Source organism: Phacochoerus africanus, chromosome 11 (genome assembly GCF_016906955.1).
Source record: "Phacochoerus africanus isolate WHEZ1 chromosome 11, ROS_Pafr_v1, whole genome shotgun sequence".
In the NCBI taxonomy this organism is placed as follows: domain Eukaryota; kingdom Metazoa; phylum Chordata; class Mammalia; order Artiodactyla; family Suidae; genus Phacochoerus; species Phacochoerus africanus.
Genome location: NC_062554.1, coordinates 17,675,450 through 17,696,765, shown reverse-complemented (window position 1 = coordinate 17,696,765; position 21,316 = coordinate 17,675,450). Strand labels below are relative to the sequence as shown.

Below are 21,316 nucleotides of genomic sequence, written 5' to 3'. Positions count from 1 at the left end.
AAAAAAACTTTAAAAAACGGGCATGATACCTAGTTCTTAATGCTGTATGTAAGATAATTAAAAAGAGGCAAGGCATCGAGCCTTACAGATACATGGAACTCGATCCTTGGTATTCATCCTTCAAAAAGATATTTATGAAGCATCTTCTATATGCCTTGCCTGAGAATGTACAGATGGATAAGCTCTACTCCTTGCTCTGAAAGTACATACAATATAATAGGAAAAGCAGGCATATATATATAAATGGTGGTGATTCTTAGCCATGGATGCAGTTATGGATGTATGGGAAAGATGGCTTGGAGCACAGAGAGCTTGACAGCTATACTGGGGAGGTGAGTAGACATATCACAGAATGCTTCACAGAAGTGTTTGACACTGTCTAGAAAAATTACACATACAAGGAGGAGGATGGCCATTTGTAGGCAGGTTTGTTTCTGGTTTTGTTTTGTTTTATTTTCCCCCAAAGAACATTCCAAGCACTTAGCCCTCCACTGCAGAAAGCATTAAGGTTTTTAATTTTCCTCCTTTTTTGGCTACACCTGCAGTATGTCGAAGTTCCCAGGCCAAGGATCAAATCTGAGCTGCATCTGTGGCCTATACTACAGCTGTGGCAACATGGGATCCTTAACGCATTGCCCCAGGCCAGGAATCAAACTGGCAATGTCACAGAGACAAGCCAGATCATTAACCCACTGCACCATGGTGGGAACTCTTGTTTTCTTGTTATGATTTTAAAATACATGTATTATGTGTTATTTTTTATTGCAGTATAGTTGATTTACAATGTTTCAGGTGTACAGCAAAGCAATTCCATTTATACACATAAAACTTTTTCAGATTCTTTTCTGTAAGTTATTAAATTAATCGCAACCTCCTAACTTATCCCTTCCCCACTTTCCATTTTGGTAAACATGTTTTTTTTTCCATGTGGGTATATGTCTGTTTAGTTAGATAAGTTCATTTGTATCTTTTTTTAGATTCTGCTATAGATATCATATAGTATTTGTCTATGTCTGGCTTACTTCACTTAGTATGATAATCTCTAGGTCCATCCATGTTGCAGTAAAGGGCATTACTGCATCTTTTTGTAACTAATATTCCATTGTATGACTCTTCCACATGTTCTTTAGCCATTCATCTGTTGATATACACTTAGGTTGCTTCCATGCCTTGTCTATTATACGTAGTGTTGCTAAACACTGGGGTGCATGTATCTTTTCAAATTACAGTTTACATCATTTCCATATATATGCCCAGGAAGAGGATTGTTGGATCACAGGGTAACTCCATTTTTAGGTTTTTAAGGAACCTCCATTTGTGCTCCATGGTGGCTGCACCAACTTACATTCCCACCAATAGCGTAGAATGGTTCCCTTTCCTCCACTCCCTCTTTAGCATTTATTATTTGTATATATATATATATATTATTTTTTTTTGTCTTTTTGCCATTTCTTGGGCTGTTTCCTCGGCATATGGAGTTTCCCAGGCTAGGGGTCTAATCGGAGCTGTAGCCACCGGCCTACGCCAGAGCCACAGCAATGAAGGATCCGAGCCGCATCTGCAACCTACACCACAGCTCACAGCAACGCCAGATCGTTAACCCACTGAGCAAAGGCAGGGATCGAACCCGCAACCTCATGGTTCCTAGTTAGATTCGTTAACCACTGAGCCATGACGGGAACTCCTTTTTTTTTTTTTTTGAATTTGTATATTTTTTGATGATGGCCATTCTGAGATGTATGAAGTGGTACCTCATTATAATTTTGATTTGCATTTTTCTAATAATTAATGATGTTGAACATCTTTTTGAGAGCATCTTTTCTTCTTTGGAGAAATGTCTCCTTAGGCTTTCTGCCCATTTTTTTTTTTTTTGTCTTTTGTCTCTGTAGGGCTACACCTGTGGCATATGGAGGTTCCCAGGCTAGGGGTCTAATCAGAGCTGCAGCCACCAGCCTATGCCAGAGCCACAGCAACACAGGATCTGAGCCGAGTCTGCGACCTACACCACAGCTCATGGCAACACCAGATCCTTAACCCACTGAGCAAGGCCAGGGATGGAACATGCAACCTCATGGTTCCTAGTTGGATTCATTAACCACTGACCCATGATGGGAATTCCCTCTGCCCAGATTTTTGGGTTGAGCTGAATGAACTGTTTGTATATTTTGGAAATTAAGCCCTTGTGGGTCACATTGATTGCAAATATTTTCTGCCATTCCATAGGTTGTCTTTTCATTTTCTTTATGTTTCTTTTGCTGTACAAAAGCTTTTAAGTTTAATTAGGTCTCATTTGTTTATTTTTGCTTTTGTTTCTATTACTCTAGGAGATGGATCCCAAAAAAATGTTGCTTTATGTCAAAGAGTGTTCTGCCTATGTTTTCTCTAAAAGCTTTATAATATCTAGTCTTATTACATTTATATCTTTAATCCACTTTGAGTTTATTTTTGCATATTAGAGAATATTATAATTTCATTCTTTTACAGGTAGCTGTCCAGTTTTCCCAGCACCACTTATTGAAAAGATTGTCTTTTCTCCATTGTCTATTCTTGCCTCTTTGTTGTAGAGTCATGACCATACAAACTGCATGAGTTTTTTTCTGGGCTCTCTATCCTGTTCCATTGATCTGTGTGACCATTTTTGTGACAGTATCATACTGTTTTGATTACTGTAGCTTTTTGTAGAATAGCCTAAAGTTATGGATCATGATCTTCCAGCCCCATTTTTCATTCTCAGGATCTCTTTGGCAATTCTGGGTCTTTTGTGTTTCCATACAAATTTAAAATTTTTTTGTTCCGGTTCTGTGAAAAATAGTGGAAATTTGATAGAGATTGCATCAAATCTGTAGATTCCCTTTGGTAATATGGTCATTTTGACAACATTGTTACTTCCAATCTGAGAATGTTGTGTATCTTTCCATTTTTTTGGGTCATCTTCAATTTCTTTCACCAGTATCTTAAAGTTTTCAGAGTACAGATCTTTTTTGCCTCCTTAGGTAGGTTTATCCCTAGTTATTTTATTCTTTTTGATGCAATAATAGGATTGTTTCCTTAATTTATCTTTCTGATGGTTCATTGTTAGCATGCAACAGATTTCTGTGCATTAATTTTGTATGCTGCAACTTTACTGAATTCAGTGATGAGCTCTAGTCATTTTCTGGTACAATCCTTAGGATTTTCTATGTATAGTGTCGTAGTACCTGAAAACAGTGACACTTTTACTTCTTCCTTTTCGAATGGATTCCTTTCATTTCTTTGTCTTCTCTGATTGCCATAGCTAGGACGTCCAAAACTATGGTGAATAAGAGTGGTAAGAGTGGGCCTCCTCATCTTATTCCTGATCACAGAAGAAAGGCCTTCAGCTTTTCACCATGGAGTATGATATTAGCTGTGGGTTTGTCATATATGGCCTTTATTATGTTGAGGTAGGTTCCCTCTATGCCTACTTTCTGGAGAGTTCTTATCATAAACGGATGTTTATTTTGCCAAAAGATTTTCTGCATCTATTGATATGATCATATAGTTTTTATTCTTCACAATTTGTTAACATGGTGTATCACACTGATTGATTGAAGATATTGAAGAATCCTTGCATCTCTGGGATAAATCCCGTTTGATCATAGTGTATGATCCTTTTACTGTATTGCTGGATTCAGTTTGCTAGCATTTTATTAGGGATTTTTACATCTATGTACATCAATGATATTGGCCTGTAATTTTCTTTTTTGTGTGATATTATTGTCTGATTTTGGTATCAAGGTGATGATGACCCCACAGAATGAGTTCATGTGTTCCTTCCTCTGCAGTTTTGGAATATTTTCCTAAGAATTGGTGTTAACTCTTCTAAACAGTCGGTGGAATTCACCTGTAAATCCATCTTGTCCTGGACTTTTGTTTGTTAGTAGTTTTTAGTTATTGATTTAATTTCAGTACCGGTAACTTGCCTGTTCATTTCTTCTATTTCTTCCTGATTCAGTCTTGGGAGATTGTGCCTTTCTAAGAATTTTTCCATTTCTTCTAGAAGGTCCATTTTACTGGGGTATAGTTGCTCACAGTTGCCTCTTATAATCCTTTGAGTTTCTGTAGTATCAGCTGACACTTCTTTATCATTTCTGATTTTATTGATTTGAGTGCTCTCTTTTTTTTTTCCCTTGGTGAGTCTGGCAAAAGGTTTATCAATTGTGTTTATCTTTGCAAAGAAGTAGCTTTTAGTTTCATTGATCTTTTCTTGTTTTTCAGTCTCTATTTTCCTTTTCTTTAACTTTTTTTTTTTTTTTTGCCACACCCATGCCATGTGAAAGTTCCCAGGCCAGGATCAAACCCACACCACAGCAGCAACATGAGCAGCTGCAGTGAAAATACTGGATCCTTAACCCAATGTGCCACAAGGGAACTGCCATTTTATTTATTTCTGCTCTGATATTTATGATTTCTTTCCTTCTACTAACTTTGAATTTTGTCTTTCTCTAGCTTCTTTGGATGTAAGGTTATGTTGTTTTGAGATTTTTGTTTGTTTCCTGAGATAAGCTTGTATCTCTGTAAATTTCCCTCTTAGAACTGCTTTTCCTGAGTCCCACAAGGTTTTGGATTGTCATGTTTTTATTTGCATTCATCTCTAGGTAATTTTTTATTTCCTCTTGATTTCTTCAGTGATCCATTTGTTCTTTAGTAGCATTCTGTTTAGCCTCCACATGTTTGTTTTTTGTAGTTTTTTTTCTTGTAGTTGATTTCTAGTTCACTGCATTGTGGTTAGAAAAAATGCTTAACATGATTTTAATTTTCTTAAATTTCCAAAGCTGATTTTATGACCTCACATGTGATCTACCTTGGAGAATGTTCTATGTGCACTTTTAGAAATGTACACTTTGGTGCTTTCAGATGAAATGCTCTATAAATATCAATTAAGTCCATTTGGTATAATATGTTTTCTAAGGCCCGTGTTTCCTTATTTTCTGTCTGGATGATCTGTCCATTGATATAAGGTGGTTGCTAAATCCCCTACTATTACTGTTACTCTCAATGACTCCTTTTATGTCTGTTAATATTGCCTGATATATTGAGGTGCTCCTATACTGGGTGCATATATATTTACAATTGTGATATCTTCTTCTTGGATTGATCCCTTGTATTTACAATTGTTACCATTATGTAGTGGTGTTCTTTATCTCTTGTAACATTATTTTAAAATCTATCTTGCCTGATACACATAATGCTACTCTGGCTTTTATTTTTTTTAATTTCTGTATGTCTAGAATAGCTATTTCTATTCCCTTACTTTCAGTTTGCATGTGTCTCAAGATCTGAAGTGAGTCTTTTATAGTTAACATACATATAGGTCTTGTTTTTGTATCCATTCGGCTAGTCTTGTGTCTTTTGGTTGGAGCATTTGATCCATTTACATTTAAGGCAATGATCAATAATGTGTGTTCTTATTGCCACTTTGTTAATTGTTTTGGATTTATTTTCCTAGGTCTTTCCCCGCCTTCTTTCTTCTTTTGTTCTGTTGTGAGCTAGTGTTTTGTTTTGACTCTCTAGTGTTATGTTTGGATTCCTCCTCTTTTTTGTGTGTGCATATCTGTTATAATTTTTGGTTTGCAGTTACCTTGAGGTTTTTGTATAGCATATATACATGGCTTCTTAAAATTGCTGATCTAATTTCAAATGCACTTTAAATATCCTGCCTTTGTATTCTCTTCCTCTCATATACCTTAACTGCTTATTGTAGATAGAGATGATTTTTCTAGTTTTGTTTTTTAACCTCCCTACTAGCTTTGCATGTGGATGATTTCCTACATTTACATTGTTTGCCTTTACCAGTGAGCTTTTTCCTTCTGAAATGCTCATGTTGCTAGTTGTGACCTTTTCTTTTTTGCCTAGAGAATTCCCTTTAACATTTGCTGTAAAGCTGGTTTGGTGTTGGTGAATTCATTTAGCTTTGGAAGCTCTAAGTTTTAGCTGTACTTTCCTCCCTTACTTCTTTCTACTGTCCGGAATTCCATCTAGCTGGCCTCTCTGCCTGAGGAGGTGAGAGAGTAACGCAGTTGTTTTCTGTAGTGTCTTAGTTAGGATGGAACTAGCAATGTGCTGTGTATATAGACAATAATATGGAAAGGATAGGACCTACATGGTCCCAAAGGGAAGATATTTGGTGGAGTTTTTTTTAGATACCACTTGTTATCACTATCAGGTAGCTTCTGATGTCACTATAGGCACTGCTCAAATGTGACTGTCGAGACGTAACAAAAATTCCTTTGCATCCACAGGACTTGACTGTTGGATAATTCACCATATTTGTCTTAGAATGGTAAAAGGGTAATTATGTGTTGTGAAAAGTTCTATTCGTTCCAAATTTACCTGCTAGGAGAAACTGGCTGACTCTGCATGTGTGATATACAAGGAGTTGGGTTAATGAGCACTTCGTAGTACCTTTTGCATTTAATCAAAGTGTCACTAAAACTTTACGAAGGACATTATTGAAAGAATTTAGGGGGGAATAAGAAGGTAATAGAGGTAGTGATAAGTGAAGTGAGCTTACTGAGTATCTCTTTGTCTTCATTATGTGGGCCAGGTTAATGGTGAGGAAGCTATCAGTGATCCAGCTACTCGTTAATCTTGGTTAGTAAGCATCATTGATCTTACGCAAGAAATGTTGGTGCTTTCTAAACCACTGGAAGACAAATGGTAAAGGAAAAGGTTAAACAGGTTAAGCAAAAGAAATATAATTAGCAAATAAACACACAGAAAAAATGGTCATTCTCGTTAATAAAGAAATACTTATAAATCTGAAGTATGGAGTTCCCGTGGCGCAGTGGTTAATGAATCCGACTAGGAACCATGAGATTGCGGGTTCGATCCCTGCCCTTGCTCAGTGGGTTAATGATCCAGCGTTGCCGTGAGCTGTGGTGTAGGTTGCAGACGCGGCTCGGATCCCGCATTGCTGTGGCTCTGGCATGGGCCGGTGGCTACAGCTCCAATTGGACCCCTAGCCTGGGAACCTCCATATGCCGAGGGAGTGGCTTAAGAAATGGCAAAAAGACCTCACACACACAAAAAAATCTGAAGTGTTATTTTGTACCTATCAAGCTATAAAATTTTTAAAAACTATAGCATCAGTGTTTATAAGATTGTGGTGAAACTGGCACACACACACACACACATATATACAGAAGAGATAATAAAATGGTCTGAAAAGTAATAAACTTGTGGAAAATAATTAATAACATAACTCATAAAACATAACCTAATGGATGTTTCCATTTTGGGGAATACATTCAAAGGAAATGCTGAAGTAAAAGTAAGTAATTGATATCAATATATTCATTGCACTATTGTTTATAATATTAAAATAATAGAAATAACACAAATATCCAACATAAAAAGACAGTTAAATAAACTACATCTTCTGAGGAAGTAACATTATCTAACACCAAAACAATCATTATAGAAACCCTATCAGAAATGATTAAATTATAATGTAAGGGGGAAATTGTAGAATATGAAGCTACACGAGGTATTGTTTATATAAAAGGATATGAAACATGTAGACATACAGAGAGTCAGTAGCATAGAGTAGAAAGTACACTTGGCAACAGGAGAGGCTTTAGTTTGAATTCTGGCTCTATATTTGGAAACTGTTGGTTTCTGACACATTATTTAAGTGTTATGTATTTTGTTTCTTATGTATAAAATGGGGATATTCATATTACTTTATCGGATAGCTATGAGAATTTAAATTAGATAATGCTGTTAAGCCTGAACCAAGGCAATGGAATATGTGAATTTTTTAGCTTCCCCTTATTTTGATTTCTATTTAATCAATAAAAATTGATTTCTATTATTTTTACAATAGAAAACACATTTTAATTTGATATTAATCACCAAAGATATACTTACAAATCTACCTGTGGCATTGTCTATGTGGCTAAATGAAGTGATCTAAATTAGAATTATTTAGTTCTAAACATTTCAAAGTGCATCTCTGCTTCATCATATTGATTTATTTTTTTGTTTTGTTGGGGGTTTTTTTAATTTATTTTTATTTGTCTTTTCTAGGGCCACTTCCCGTGGCAGGCACATGGAGGTTCCCAGGCTAGGGGTTTAATCGGAGTTGTAGCCACTGGCCTAGCCAGAGATCTGGGCCACGTCTGCGACCTACCCCACACAGCTCATGGCAACGCTGGATCCTTAACCCACTGAGCGAGGGCAGGGATCAAACCAGCAACCTCATGGTTCCTAGTCGGATTCGTCAACCACTGTGCCACTACAGGAATTCCATCATCATATTGATTTATTTAACAAACATTTACGTAGCTCTTACCATGTAACAAACACTATTCTAAACACTGTATTGACTCCTTATAAGAACCCTGTGAGGAAGGTACTGTTACCATCCCAGTCTTATAGGTAAGAAACTTCGAGAAACTCAAGCAACACCTCTTCTCACCCATAATGACCAAAGTTCTGAATGAAAATCTGCAGTCCAAAAGCTTGGCTCTCTGTGGCATTGTCAGTGTTTTCAGGGTATGTGCTGAAAAGCCTTAGAGTTGTGTAAAGGTGCCTTGTGTTCTGCAAACATTTTACTGGGGTTTGTCTTTATACATATATTTGTATATACAGTCTTCATACACTACATACATACATAACTAAGGTTACAACTAAAATATTAAACTAATACTACAAACTAAAATTACGTGTTGAAATACGTTTTATCGTGCCCTTTAACACCTAAGAACCCTTCAGCATGTCAGTTTTTGCTCTTGGGCTGTCATGTGCGTATCTCATATGAAAGTCTCCCTTTATCGCTTTTTAACTGAAGTATATTCTGAGATTTGCAAGGCAAATTTGTTCTAAGCTGAAAAACTGTTACCATTTTTGGAAGTGGTACAACATGATGATTAAGAAGAATGGCTCTAGAATCAGTCTAGATGCCATTTGAAGTATAGATATTTATCAAATGACTTTGGGCAAGTTTCTGAACTTCCCTGTACCTTAATTTCCTCATCTGTCAAATGGGACAGTATATACCTCATGGAGCTGTAAGAAATAAAGGCTATAGACATATGCTTAGAAAAGTAACTCAGGCAATTAAGTGCTCAGCAAATGTTAAATATTCTAACTTCTATTGCAACTCCTTACCTGAAAAATCAGTCTTTTCTTATTACCATGCAACCAAAATAAATATGGAACTACATTAAATTCTAAGGTCAATATGCAACTGGAAATTCCATTTTTCCAGTTTTTGTGTTTGTCCAACTCCTGGATTATTTTTTATTATTTTTAACAAATGTTGAAAATTTGAATAAATTTATAGCAGTTAAATACTACTCCAATTTGAAAATTTTCTCTGCTTAAAATTTTGTTAGAAAAGAAATATTCTGCAGTTTTTAAAAATGCATTGCGTCCTAATGAAATTTATGTTTTTGATGCTCTATGTTCCAAGCAGAAAATTACATCTTCCAAATATGTTTGTTTCTTTTCACATCTACCTTTCCTTTAAAGCTTACTTTTGAATAATACATGTCAAAATCAAATTATGAAGATATATTAACCCCTCATCTGGTATAAAGATATAGTAACCCCTTATCTGGTAGAGTGTTATATATTTTGGTGGATGGTTCTGCTTATCACCAAAGAACAGTCATTTAGTCTCTATTGTATTTCTTCTAAGATTGATTATTTTCTTGACAATAGGACTGATTCAAATATGCAAAGATACTTTAAATAAATGATCTGTGTTTGTTTTTTCTTTCTTTTCTTGCAGTCATTCCCAACATAGCACTGCAACCCGCCAGCCTTCAGTGACTCTCCAACGGGCCATCTCCCTGGAAGGGTAAGAATAATATGGAGTCTTCTATTAAACTAAACTGGGTAGCCTTGTCACTCTAAGCATAAGTCCATTTGTTCCTTCCTTTCTCCCTCCCTTTCTTCTTCTTTTCTTTCTGTTGGCAAATATCTATGATTATGTTATATGGCAAGCACTGTGCTAGGTACTACATTTAACAAGTCAAATGAGATCTCTTCTTTTCTTTCTGAGGGCACACTGTCTACTGAGAGTGACAGAAGTGCAAATACTCACCTGCATATAGTGTAAGCATCACACAGGAGGGAGGATCCAGGACTAGGTAGGAATGGGCATCAAAGAGGGATGGGGGAACAGGTCAGTATGGCTTCAGAGAAAATATAACTCTGAAGCTGAGAATCGAAGCATCTGTGGGTATTTGCCTGAAAGATATTGGAAGGAAAGTTACTCTGAGCAAGAGAAAAATCACATGCAAAAACATGAGCACTTAAGCAGACATGAGGTGTCAAAAGGCCACTCAGTGATTCAGTACTGTGGCATAGGGTGTGCCAGGCAGTGGAGCAGGAGATGAGAATGGATATGTTGTATGGGCAAGCTTACGTGTAGAGAACTTAGCTGATGAGGCTGAGGAGGGTTCAGATGTCCCTCCACTTGCCTTACAATTGCAACTGGTTTGAGAACATTTAATTACTCTATAGAAATTAAATCATTTTCTTCTTCCAATATCAGTTACTAACCATGCTTTGTTCAACCCTATTTCCCATCCAACATAATTAAGACTAGGGTTCCACCAAAGTGTTCTGGAGTTGATAGAGCTGTGGTCTACTCTCTCCCATACCACTCTCTAGCATCTTCCTTTCTCTTAGATTTCTCGTCTGGTGGTACTGAGGTTTAAAAGAGAGAGAAAGAGAGAAAGAGAAAGAGAGAAAGAAAGAGAGATAAAGAAAGAAAGAAAAGAAAGAAAGAAAGAAAGAAAGAAAGAAAGAAAGAAAGAAAGAAAGAAAAGAAAAAGAAAGAAAGAAAGAGAAAGAAAAAGAAAGAAAGAAAGAAAGATAGATAGAAAGAAAGAAAGAAAGAAAGAGAAAGAAAAAGAAAGAAAGAAAGAAAGAAAGAAAGAAAGAAAGAAAGAAAGAAAGAAAGAAAGAAAGAAAGAAAGAAAGAAAAAGAGAGAGAAAGAAAGGAAGGAAGGAAGAAAGAAAATGTCATTTCCTTACCATTCTCCTGTGGCTGTCCCCTTTCTGTTGGTTATCACTTGTTATGTAGCCCTGATGGATAGAGAAACAAACATGCACCAATGCTAAGATACTCAAGCAACTCCATCAGCATGTGGTCTCTCCTGGGAGGCTCAGCTAGATCTTCTACAAACTCCCCAGCAGTAGTGCACTGTAGCCTTGTGTTGCACTCACCACTTTGCCCAAGATGCATCAATTCTTCACAAGCCCATAGTCCCCCTTTCTTCATTTGTCCTCAGCATCTTCAAATGTGGGGCTTGCAGATGAGCAACATCCATCTTTCCCACCCCTTTGGTGGAATTTACCAAGACTAGTCCTTGCCTGCTCTCTCCCTGCCTGACCTTCTCATCTTCTCTCCCCAGGGCAAGTCAGCAAACTCCATGACCAAGCAAACACACACCCAGAGGGGAGATGTTAGTCTTTCCTTCCTGGAACAGCGTAAATTTTATGAACACTTTCATGGGGCTCCCTTTCTTGCCTTTAGCTAAAAAAATCCACTGAATGTCCCCAAATCTGTGGGAACATGTGTAAAAGGAATGTGATCTCTACATGAACACTGCCCCCCCCCAAAAAAGGATACCTTCTCCTCCTAGTCCTCTTCTGATTTTGATGGTAAAGAACATCAAACCATTTTAGTTCCTCTATTAAAAAGAAAAAGAAACAGACAAAAACCGAAATAGGAGTGGTTGATTAAATAGAAACTTAGCTCTGGAGAATTAAGTTAACTCTTTTCTCAAAAGCACGCTACTATCTACATTGCAACATTTTCTATTCCACTAAAAAAATATATACAAGTTCTCAATCAGTATTTCATAGTATTTGATTCTTTAATAATAGGCATATCATGTATCCTCACCAAACTCCCTGAGTTTAAATCTAGGCTCAGAAATATGACAGAAAGTTACTTGGTTTCTTTTTTTTAAAAAAAATTATTATAGTTGATTTACAACATTCTGTCAATTTATGCTGTACAGCAAAGTGACACAGTTATACATATACATACATTCTTTTTCTTATATTATCCTCCATCATGTTGCATCACAAGTGATTGGATTTATTTCCCTGTGCTATACAGAAGGATCTCATTGCTTATCCACTCCAAATGCAATAGTTTGTATCTACTAACCCCAAACTCCCAGTCCATTCCCTATTCCCCCTCTCCCTTGGCAACCACAGGTCTGTTCTCCATGTCAATGAGTTTGTTTATTTGTGCCATATATTAGATTCCAGATATAAAGTGATATAATATGATATTTGTCTTTATCTTTCTGACTTCACTTAGTATGAGAATCTCTAGTTCCATCCATATGGCTGCAAACGGCATTATTTTGTCCTTTTGATGGCCGAGTAGTATTCCATTGTGTAAATGTACCACATCTTCTTATTCCATTCATCTGTCAGTGGACATTTAGGTTGCTTCCATGTCTTGGTTATTATGAATAGTGCTGTAATGAACATAGGGGTGTATGTTACTTTTTCAAGGAAAGTTTTATCCAGATATATGCCTAGGAGTGGGATTGCTATATCATATGGTAGTTCTATACTTAGTTTTCTGAGATACCACAGTACTGTTTTCCATAGAGGTTGTCCCAATTTACATTCCCACCAATTGTGTAGGAGGGCTCCCTTTTCTTCATACCCTCTCCAGCATTCGTTGTTTGTAGACTTATTAATGATAGCCATTCTGACCTGTGTGAGGTGGTATCTCATTGTAGTTTTGATTTTTATTTCTCAAATAATTAGCGATGTTGAGCATTTTTCATACACCTGCTGTCCATCCATATGTCTTCTTTGGAGAAGTGTCTCTTTGGGTCTTCTGTCCATTTTTCAATTGGGCCATTTGGTTTTTGTTGTTATTGTTGAGTTGTGTGAGTTGTTTGTATATTTTGGAGATTAAGTCTTTGTTGGGTTACATCATTTGAAACTATTTTCTTCCATTCTATAGGTTGCCTTTTGGTTTGTTTGTTTGTTTGTTTGTTTATGGTTTCCTTTACTTTGCAAAAGCTTGTCAGTTTGATTAGGTGCCATTGGTTTATTTTTGTTTTTAATTCCTATTGCCTTGGGAGACTGACTTAAGAGAACATTTGTATGGTTGATATCAGAGAATGTTTTGCCTATGTTCTCCTCCAGGAGCTTTTGGTATCTTCTCTTATGTTTAAGTCTTTAAGCCATTTAGTGCATGCTGTAAGAGTGTGTTCTAGTTTCATGGATATACATGGAGCTGTCCATTTTCCCCAGCACCACTTGCTAAAGAGACTGTCTTTTCCCCATTTTATATTTTGCCTTCTTTGTCAAAGGTTGATTGACCATAGGTGCCTGGGTTTATTTCTGGGTTCTCTATTCTGTTCCACTGGTGTGTATGTCTGGTTTTGTACCAGTACCACACTGTCTTGGTTACTGTAGCTTTGCAATATTGTCTGAGTCAGCTTGGTTTTTTTTGTTGTTGTTTTTTGTTTTTCTTTTCCCCTCAGGGTTGCTTTGGCACATCTAGGTCTTTTATGGTTCCATATATATTTTTGGATAATTTGTTCTAGTTCTGTGAAAATTATCATGGTTAATTTGATAGGGATTGCATTAAATCTGTAGATTGCTTTGGGTAGTATGGCCATTTCAACAATATTAATTCTTCTAATCCCAGAGCATGTAATATCTTTCCATTTCTTTGAATCTCTCTAATTTCCTTGATTAATGTTTTATCTCAGCATATAAGTCTTTTAGCTCCTTGGTCTGACTGATTCCTAAGTATTTAATTTTGGGGGTGCAATTTTAAAAGTTATTGTATTTTTATATTCCTTTTATAATATTTCATTGTTAGTAAATATAAATGCAGCCAATTTCTGAATGTTAGTCATGTATCCTGCTACTTTATTGAATTCATTGACCAGTTTGAGAATTTTTTGTGTGCAGTTTCTATATAAAGTATCATGTCATCTGCATATAATAACAATTTTACTTCCTCTCTTACAATTTGGATACCTTTTATTTCTTTTGTTGTCTGAGTGCTGTGGCTAGGACTTCCAATACCGTGTTGAATAAAAGTGGTGAGAGTGGGCATCCTTGTCTTGTTCTAGATTTTAATGGGAAGGCATTCAGCTTTTCTCTTTTGAGTATTATGTTGGCTGTGGATTTGTCATAAATGGCTTTTATTACGTAAAGGTATGTTCCCTCTATACCCACTTTGGTAAGAGTTTTTATCATGAATGGATTTTGGACTTCGTCAAATGCTTTTTTGGCATCTATTGAGATGATCATGTGATTTTTTACTTTTCTTTTGTTAATGTGGTGTATTATGTTGATTGATTTGCATGTGTTGACCCATTCTTGTAAACTGGGGATGAATCCCACTTGGTCATAGCGTATAATCTTTTTTACATGTTGTTGGATTCAGTTGGCTAAAATCTTGTTGAGAATTTTTGTGTGTCTATTCATCAAAGATATTGGCCTGTAATTTTCTTTTTTGGTAGCATGTTTATCTGGTTTTGGTATTGGGATGATTGTGGCTTCATAGAATGCCTTTAGTATTATTCTTTCTTTTTCAACCTTTTGGAAAAGTTTAAGAAGGATGGGTATAAGTTCTTCTTTGTATGTTTGGTAGAATTCTCCTGTGAAGCCATCTGGTCCTGGACATTTGTTTGTAGGGAGCATTCTTATTACATATTTAATTTCATTTCTAGTGATTGGTCTGTTCAATTGATCTATTTCTTCTTGATTCAGTTTTGGTGGGTTGTTTGTCTCTATAAAGTTGTCCATTTCTTTGAGGCTGTCAAGTTTGTTGGCATATAATTGTTTGTAGTATTCACTTATATTTTTTCTATTTCTACAGTATCCATTCAGATTTCTCCTTTTTCATTTATTGTTTTGTTTATTTAAGCTATTTTGCTCTTCTTCTTGGTGAGTCTGGACAGAGGTTTGTCAATTTTGTACCCTTTCAAAGAACCAGCTCTTGGTCTTATTGATTTTTTCCTTTTTTTTAATCTATATTTTATTGATTTTCTCTCTTATCTTTATGATTTCCTTCCTTCTGCTGACTTGAGGTTTTTTTTGTTTTTCTTTTTCTAATTATTTTAGGTGGTAGGTTAAGTTGTTGATTTGAGATTTTTCTTCATTTTTGAGGAAGGCCTATATCACTATGAACTTCCCTATGTGGCATCCTATAGATTTTGAATGGTTGTATCTTCATTATCATTTGTCTCGAGGCATTTTTTAATTTCCTTTTTGATTTCTTTATTGACTCATTGGTTTTTTAGTAGCATGTTGTTTAGTCTCCATGTAGTCAGTTTATTCTCTTTTCTTTTCCTGTGGTTGATTTCTAGTTTCATGCCATTGTGGTCAGAGAAGATACTTGAAATCATTTCTATACTCTTAAATTTGTTGAGGTTAGTTTTGTTCCCCAGTATGTAGCCAGTCCTTGAGAATGTTCCATGTTCACTTGAAAAGAATGTATATTCTAATTTTTTTTGGATGTAATGTCCTGAAAATATCAATTAAGTCTAACTTTTCTATTGTGTCATTTAGGATCTCTGCCGCGTTATTTATTTTCTGTCTAGAAGATCTGTCCACTGATGTGAGTGGGGTGTTAAAGTCTACTACTTTCATCGTACCCCCATCAGTTTCTCCTTTTATGTCTGTTAGTATTTGTTGTATGTATTTGGGTGCTTCTGTATTAGGGGCATATATATTGATGAGTGTAATATCCTCTTCTTGAATTATTCCTTTTGTCATTAAATAGTGTCCTTCTTTGTCCTTCTCTGCCTTTGTTTTAAAGTCTATTTTGTCTGATATGAGTATTACAACTCCCATTTTCCTGTCTTTTCCATTCACATGAAATATCTTTTTCCATCCCCTCACTTACAATATATGTGTCCTTTCCCCTAAGTCTCCTCTAGGCATCATATTGTAGGCACTTTTTTTTTTTTAAATCCGATTTGTCACTCTATGCCTTTTGACTGGAGCATTCAGTCCATTGACATTTGAGGTAATTACTGATAAATATTTATTTATTGCCATTTTAAACCTTATTTACTAGGTGATTTTATGTTTCTTCTTTGTTCCTTTTTTTTTTGGTTGCATGATTTCTTCTTATTTTATGCTTGTTTCCTCTTCTGTTGGTTTTTGTGAATGTATTGTTTGGTTCTGATTTGTTGTTGCTCTGTTCAAGTTTGTTAACCTCTTCCTATATCTGCTTGCTTTAGCCTGATGTCATAGGGGCTTAAACACATTCTATGAAAAAAAAAAAGTCTAGATTTTCTTACTTTCCTTCCCCACATTTTATGATTTTTTTAACATCTTCATATTTATCCTTTTGCTGTTCCTTGTGTTTATCGTCAGTTTTATAATAGTTTTTTTTTTTCCTTTTTAGATCTGTATACTGGCTTATTTAAGTGAATACTTTCCAATTGTGACTTCCTCCATTCTATTTCTTCTTACTTCTTTTTTATTTAGAGGAGACCTTTCAGTATTTCTTTTAGAATGGGTTTAGTATTGCTGTATTCTTTTAGTTTTTGTTCACTGGAAAAATTCTTTATTTCTCCTTTTATTTTAAATGATATTCTTGCTGGGTAGAGTATTCTAGACTGCAAAATTTTCCTAAATTAGCCCATTTTATATTATCCCATGGATCTCTTACATTGCTTTTATGTTTTTTCATTTGGTTTTCTGTCTGCTGTCCTGAGTGGGTGATTTCCATTTTTCTATCTTCCGAGGGTGATTTCCCTTATCATGTCTTCCAGGTCACTAATTCATTCCTCTGCATTATTCGTTCTGCTCTTCAGTGCCTTTAACTCAGCTTGGTTCTCTGCAAATGAATATTCTAATTTTTCTTGGCTCCTCCTTATATTTTCTAGTTCCTTTCTAAAGTAATCTGCATTAGTGTTCATATCCACTCTTAATTCCTTCATATTCACCCTTAATTCCTTCAGTATTTGGTATGGGGGCTGTTTTTGATTTGGATGCTTGCTCTCTCTTTCCTCAGTGTGTGCAGGCTCTTATCCCTGTGCTGGTTTATGGTCTGCAGTTGCTTCTAGGGAAATGGGAGAAATGGGCAGGGCTAGTAGCCAGTGCCTGGTTGCTGGGCCCTTGACAGTGACAGGGACATACAGGGAGGTGGCACAGGCTACTCCTGATTGCAGGGCCATGGGAAATGGCAGTGACTCTCAAGCAGGTCTAGCCCATGCCCAGAGCATTTGGCAATGGTAGCAACAGGGTGTGTGCATTACCAGGGGAGTAAGAGCAACAGGGAGTAGTGCTCAATTATAGTGTCCTCCTCTATGCCAACCTCTGAGGTGACTAGGACCATAGATGGTGCCTGTTCATGGATCCCTAATGGTAGTGGGCCACATCCACCTCTGGAGTCTGACATGGCTTCAGTGGTTTGTTCCCACTGACCTTAGCCTGCATAAGAGATTCCCTGCTTCCCAAGAACCCATGTATATGCAGAGAGAGATATTCCTACGGTGGTCCACCCCTCCTCTGGCCCTTCCCAACAATGGTGCCTTGTTTTTCCTATGGGCCCAGGCCTGCTCCCTCACTCCCTTGTCTGTGACACTCCACTCCCCAGCTGGTGGCACACAGCTCCCTAGCCCCTCAGGCTTTCTCCACACAGCCAAACCTGGTCCTCTCCCCTAAACTGACCTTTGGAGTCTGAGTCTCAGCACCCAGCCCCCACCTAAGCATCTCAGGCTGTGATGTCCAGGGGTGGAATACCAGTGGTTTATGTGGTTCTCTCTCTATTTTTCCTTCCTTAGTCCGGCCACTGCATTTTTCTCCAGAGTTTTTATGTCCCTTGATTTCAGCTGATCCCATCAGTTAGATGACTTCCCAGGGTGCAAGTTCCATTCCTTTTTCACAACTCCCACTCGGAAGTCTTGGTCCCATACTGACTCTTTTTTTTTTTTCCTATTCTCTCTCTTTTTTTTTCTCTTTGTTCTACCCAGTTATGTGGACATTTAAGGTCCTCAGCCAGCATTCAGTAGATGTTCTGTGTGAATCATTATACATGAACATTTTTTTTAATGTGTTCGTGGGAGAAGGTGAGCACCATGTCTTATTCCTCTATCATCCTGATGCCATCTCTGCTTGGTTTCTTTATACCTCAGTTTCCAAATCTATAAAATGGAAATACTGATGGTATGTCCCTATAGAGTTCTTTCAATAATTAAAATTACACACATATATTATTTTTCATAATAGTACTAGCATTATATGTACATTTTCTGTAGTACTTGTTGCTGCTTTATACATAATATATATTTAACTTATTAGGCATGAGAGTTTCTCATTTATATTAAGTAAGCATTTGTAAAAAGTCAGGGGTTGGTATCTTTGCTATATTCTACAGAGGCATATTACATGGATAATAATCACTTGTGCAAACAACTCATATCATTGTTTGAGTTTCCTCATTGCTCAGTTAATATTTACATTAAAATATTTTAATTACCAAGATTATACTTAAAAGCTTTTTAAACACAGCAAAGAATAACCTAAGCCTTTTCTACATATCAGCTTGTCCTCAGCTCCAAAAGAAGGCATTTAGGAACAGAATTTAAAAATGTTCATTGGGGAAATAACTATTAAAAAAATAATAATAACAAGAAAATAAATAAATAAATAAAAATTTTCTTACATTTCATATATATTATATATATATATATATATATATATATATATATATATATATATATATCTTGAAAAGTTAATGCAAAGAGACCACTTAACACAGAAGAGGAAGCAGCCTCCACAGCCTGTGAGCTTTCTCCACTTGGGTTTGAGAACATCCATCACTCAGCACTTGCAGTACAAGTTTGTGCAGCCATGTGACTGTACCCTCCTCACTACCCTCCTCAGTTTCCTCTTTCTAGAAAATGTCATAGTTTAGGAAAACTATTAAACAAAACTCAGTTACTTATCACATCCTCCAAAGGACTCTGATGAGTTTTGAATTCTGCATTTTAAATTGCATATGTGAAAACAGCCCAGGAAAAGACATCCAGAGTTAACAAAAGAATAGGACAGCACTTCATCAAGAAAACACTGATGGGCTATACAGCAGAAATTAACACAATGTTATAAATCAAGTATACTTCAAAAAAATTAAGATAAAGGTAAACAACAACAAAGATCATTGACAGGGATAGGAGTCTTTGGTTTGAAGAAGAAAGTTTCATTAGGAGCTTAATGAGATTTTATTCAAAATGTGCAATTTATTAGGGATAAAAATGTATAAATTCATGAACAATCCTGCAAGGGAAGAGGAAAAAAAACTAACATTTAAGTGCTTATTACGTACCATACACTCTTTCCATCTTATCTGAACTTTTTTCCAGAAGAGTCTTATGAAATAGACATCTTTTTTCCTAAAAATTGATCCTCAGGTTAGGTCATTTTCCCAAAGACCCTTACATAGAAAATAGCTCAGCCTAGATTTGAAATCAAATTTGACTTCAGTGTACAACTCCATCCCCTATAATGTGACATAAAAAGGTTTGAGTTGCAAAGCACTGGTCACACCATTTAAAAACCACCTTCCAGCTATGTTAGACATAGTGAAGAATCTCCTAGGATAAAAAATGATACAGAAGTAGAACTGACTCTAAGCCTAGAAATCACTGAAAAGAATGCCTAATCCACAATGTGGGGTGATTCTGGAGGCCCACATGCAGGCTAAGTGGCTAAGGAGCTATTTGTGGTAGAGGCAAGGGTATGGGGGCTGAGTTTACCACCTACCACTGGTCTCCACCTCACCCTCCTAGTTCCTTATAAAGACCTCCTTTGGCAGCACAGGGTAGCTATCATTCCACAGTTTAGTCATTACATAAAGAAGCCTTCCTCTGGCTATGCTAAATAATGGCATTTCCTTCTATTTCTAAACCTTTTCTTTCTTTCTGCTTATTCACAAAAGCTTATTAGCAGTTTGCCAGTAAGCATTTTGCACTATTTTCCACTTGAGTGGAATGACCTCTGTGATTAATGGAATCACTAATTCTAATTCTCTGCTAATGCGAAGGCCTTACCCTGACGTCATGACACACAATGACTCTTTTTCTAAAAAACAAGAAATGGTATCTTCAGCATGTCCCATTGTTCCAACTGGTATGAAGCAGTTTGCCTCATAGCTGGTGAAAAATGCACTATGAAAAATATTCTCTTCCCTCCAGTCATGGAAGAAAACTGACTCTGGAATCAAAGAATTCGTTTTGAACCCTGCCTTCTCTGCCATCTGTTGTTAATCTTAAAAAGGACCTATTCCTTCCCTAAGCTTGAGCTTCCTCTTCAGCCAAAAGGGATAGAAGCATAGGATTCACCAACTTTCTGTAAAAGGAGTGGGTGCATATTAGACCCTCCGTAAAGACTAGTTAAATGTATACTGGTCCAAGTGTTCTGAGAAAAACAACACTTGTTTATAAAGCCTACATTAATTTAAAGAGCCACATTGAATACTTATTATTAAATACTTATCTATGTATCTATTTATGCAAAACATTTCTGGATACAAAATAAAATATTTGAGGTAGAAATAATCTCCCGTTGCTGAAATACTTAGAAGGGGATACCTCAGTAATTCTCTGCAAAACTCAGAATATTCAGATTTATGCTCTATGTGCCCAGCTTCCCTTCAAATACATAGATAATGTGGCAGCAATCATTGTCACCAAATACATAGTAGGAGAGTTATTTTTCATTTTGCATAGGCCATGGGTCTTTAGCAGGTTTCCCATTAAGGTGTTAAACCACTGAGCATAGGCAATCAGTTGAAACTGGAAATTTCATTATTTCAAAACTCTCTTTCTAATGCTTTTGAGAAAAGCAACTACATAGGATATTTATAAAAATGAATGTACTTTAAAGGACCATATGTTTATATATTTTCCACCTAAGTTGCTATTTACTTGACATAAAATAAGTGGAAATATTTCAGATTTCCAGTTAATCTGATCCATGGAGACAACAAAACCATCTAATTGAGCCTCTGCTTAGAGTTACTGCTGTTTTTTAAATTGATATCTGCATCATCTATAATGATGCCAGACATAACGAGGCAGAACAGCATCCCCATTAATAGTGTGAGCTCCTTGTTTCAGGTTCAAGTTGACAGACTGAAGTTGGCACCTTAATCTCTTTTTCCTCCTGAGACTACATTAAAAAGAAGCTAATGGAATTAAAAAAAAAAAAAAAAAAAAAGGCAGTCCCATAACGGTAAAGGAAATGAGAGGGGGTGTCAAAGGCCAAAATATTTCAACACCCTTCTGGATGACTGAAAGCAGATGGAAGGGTATTGACTGAAAGAACA

The 21,316-nt window shown here is 36.3% G+C and overlaps 1 protein-coding gene across 6 annotated transcripts in view; it reads left to right on the top strand.

Moving 5' to 3' along the window:
* The window catches only part of DLG2 (discs large MAGUK scaffold protein 2), a 1,194,846-nt gene that overhangs the window by 759,608 nt on the left and 413,922 nt on the right, over positions 1-21,316 (top strand). For all 6 annotated transcript variants that reach the window (XM_047753849.1, XM_047753843.1, XM_047753842.1 and 3 more), the window contains one exon: positions 9,758-9,826. In XM_047753849.1, the coding sequence (XP_047609805.1) occupies positions 9,758-9,826 (69 nt within the window). The remainder of the gene's footprint in view (positions 1-9,757; positions 9,827-21,316) is intronic.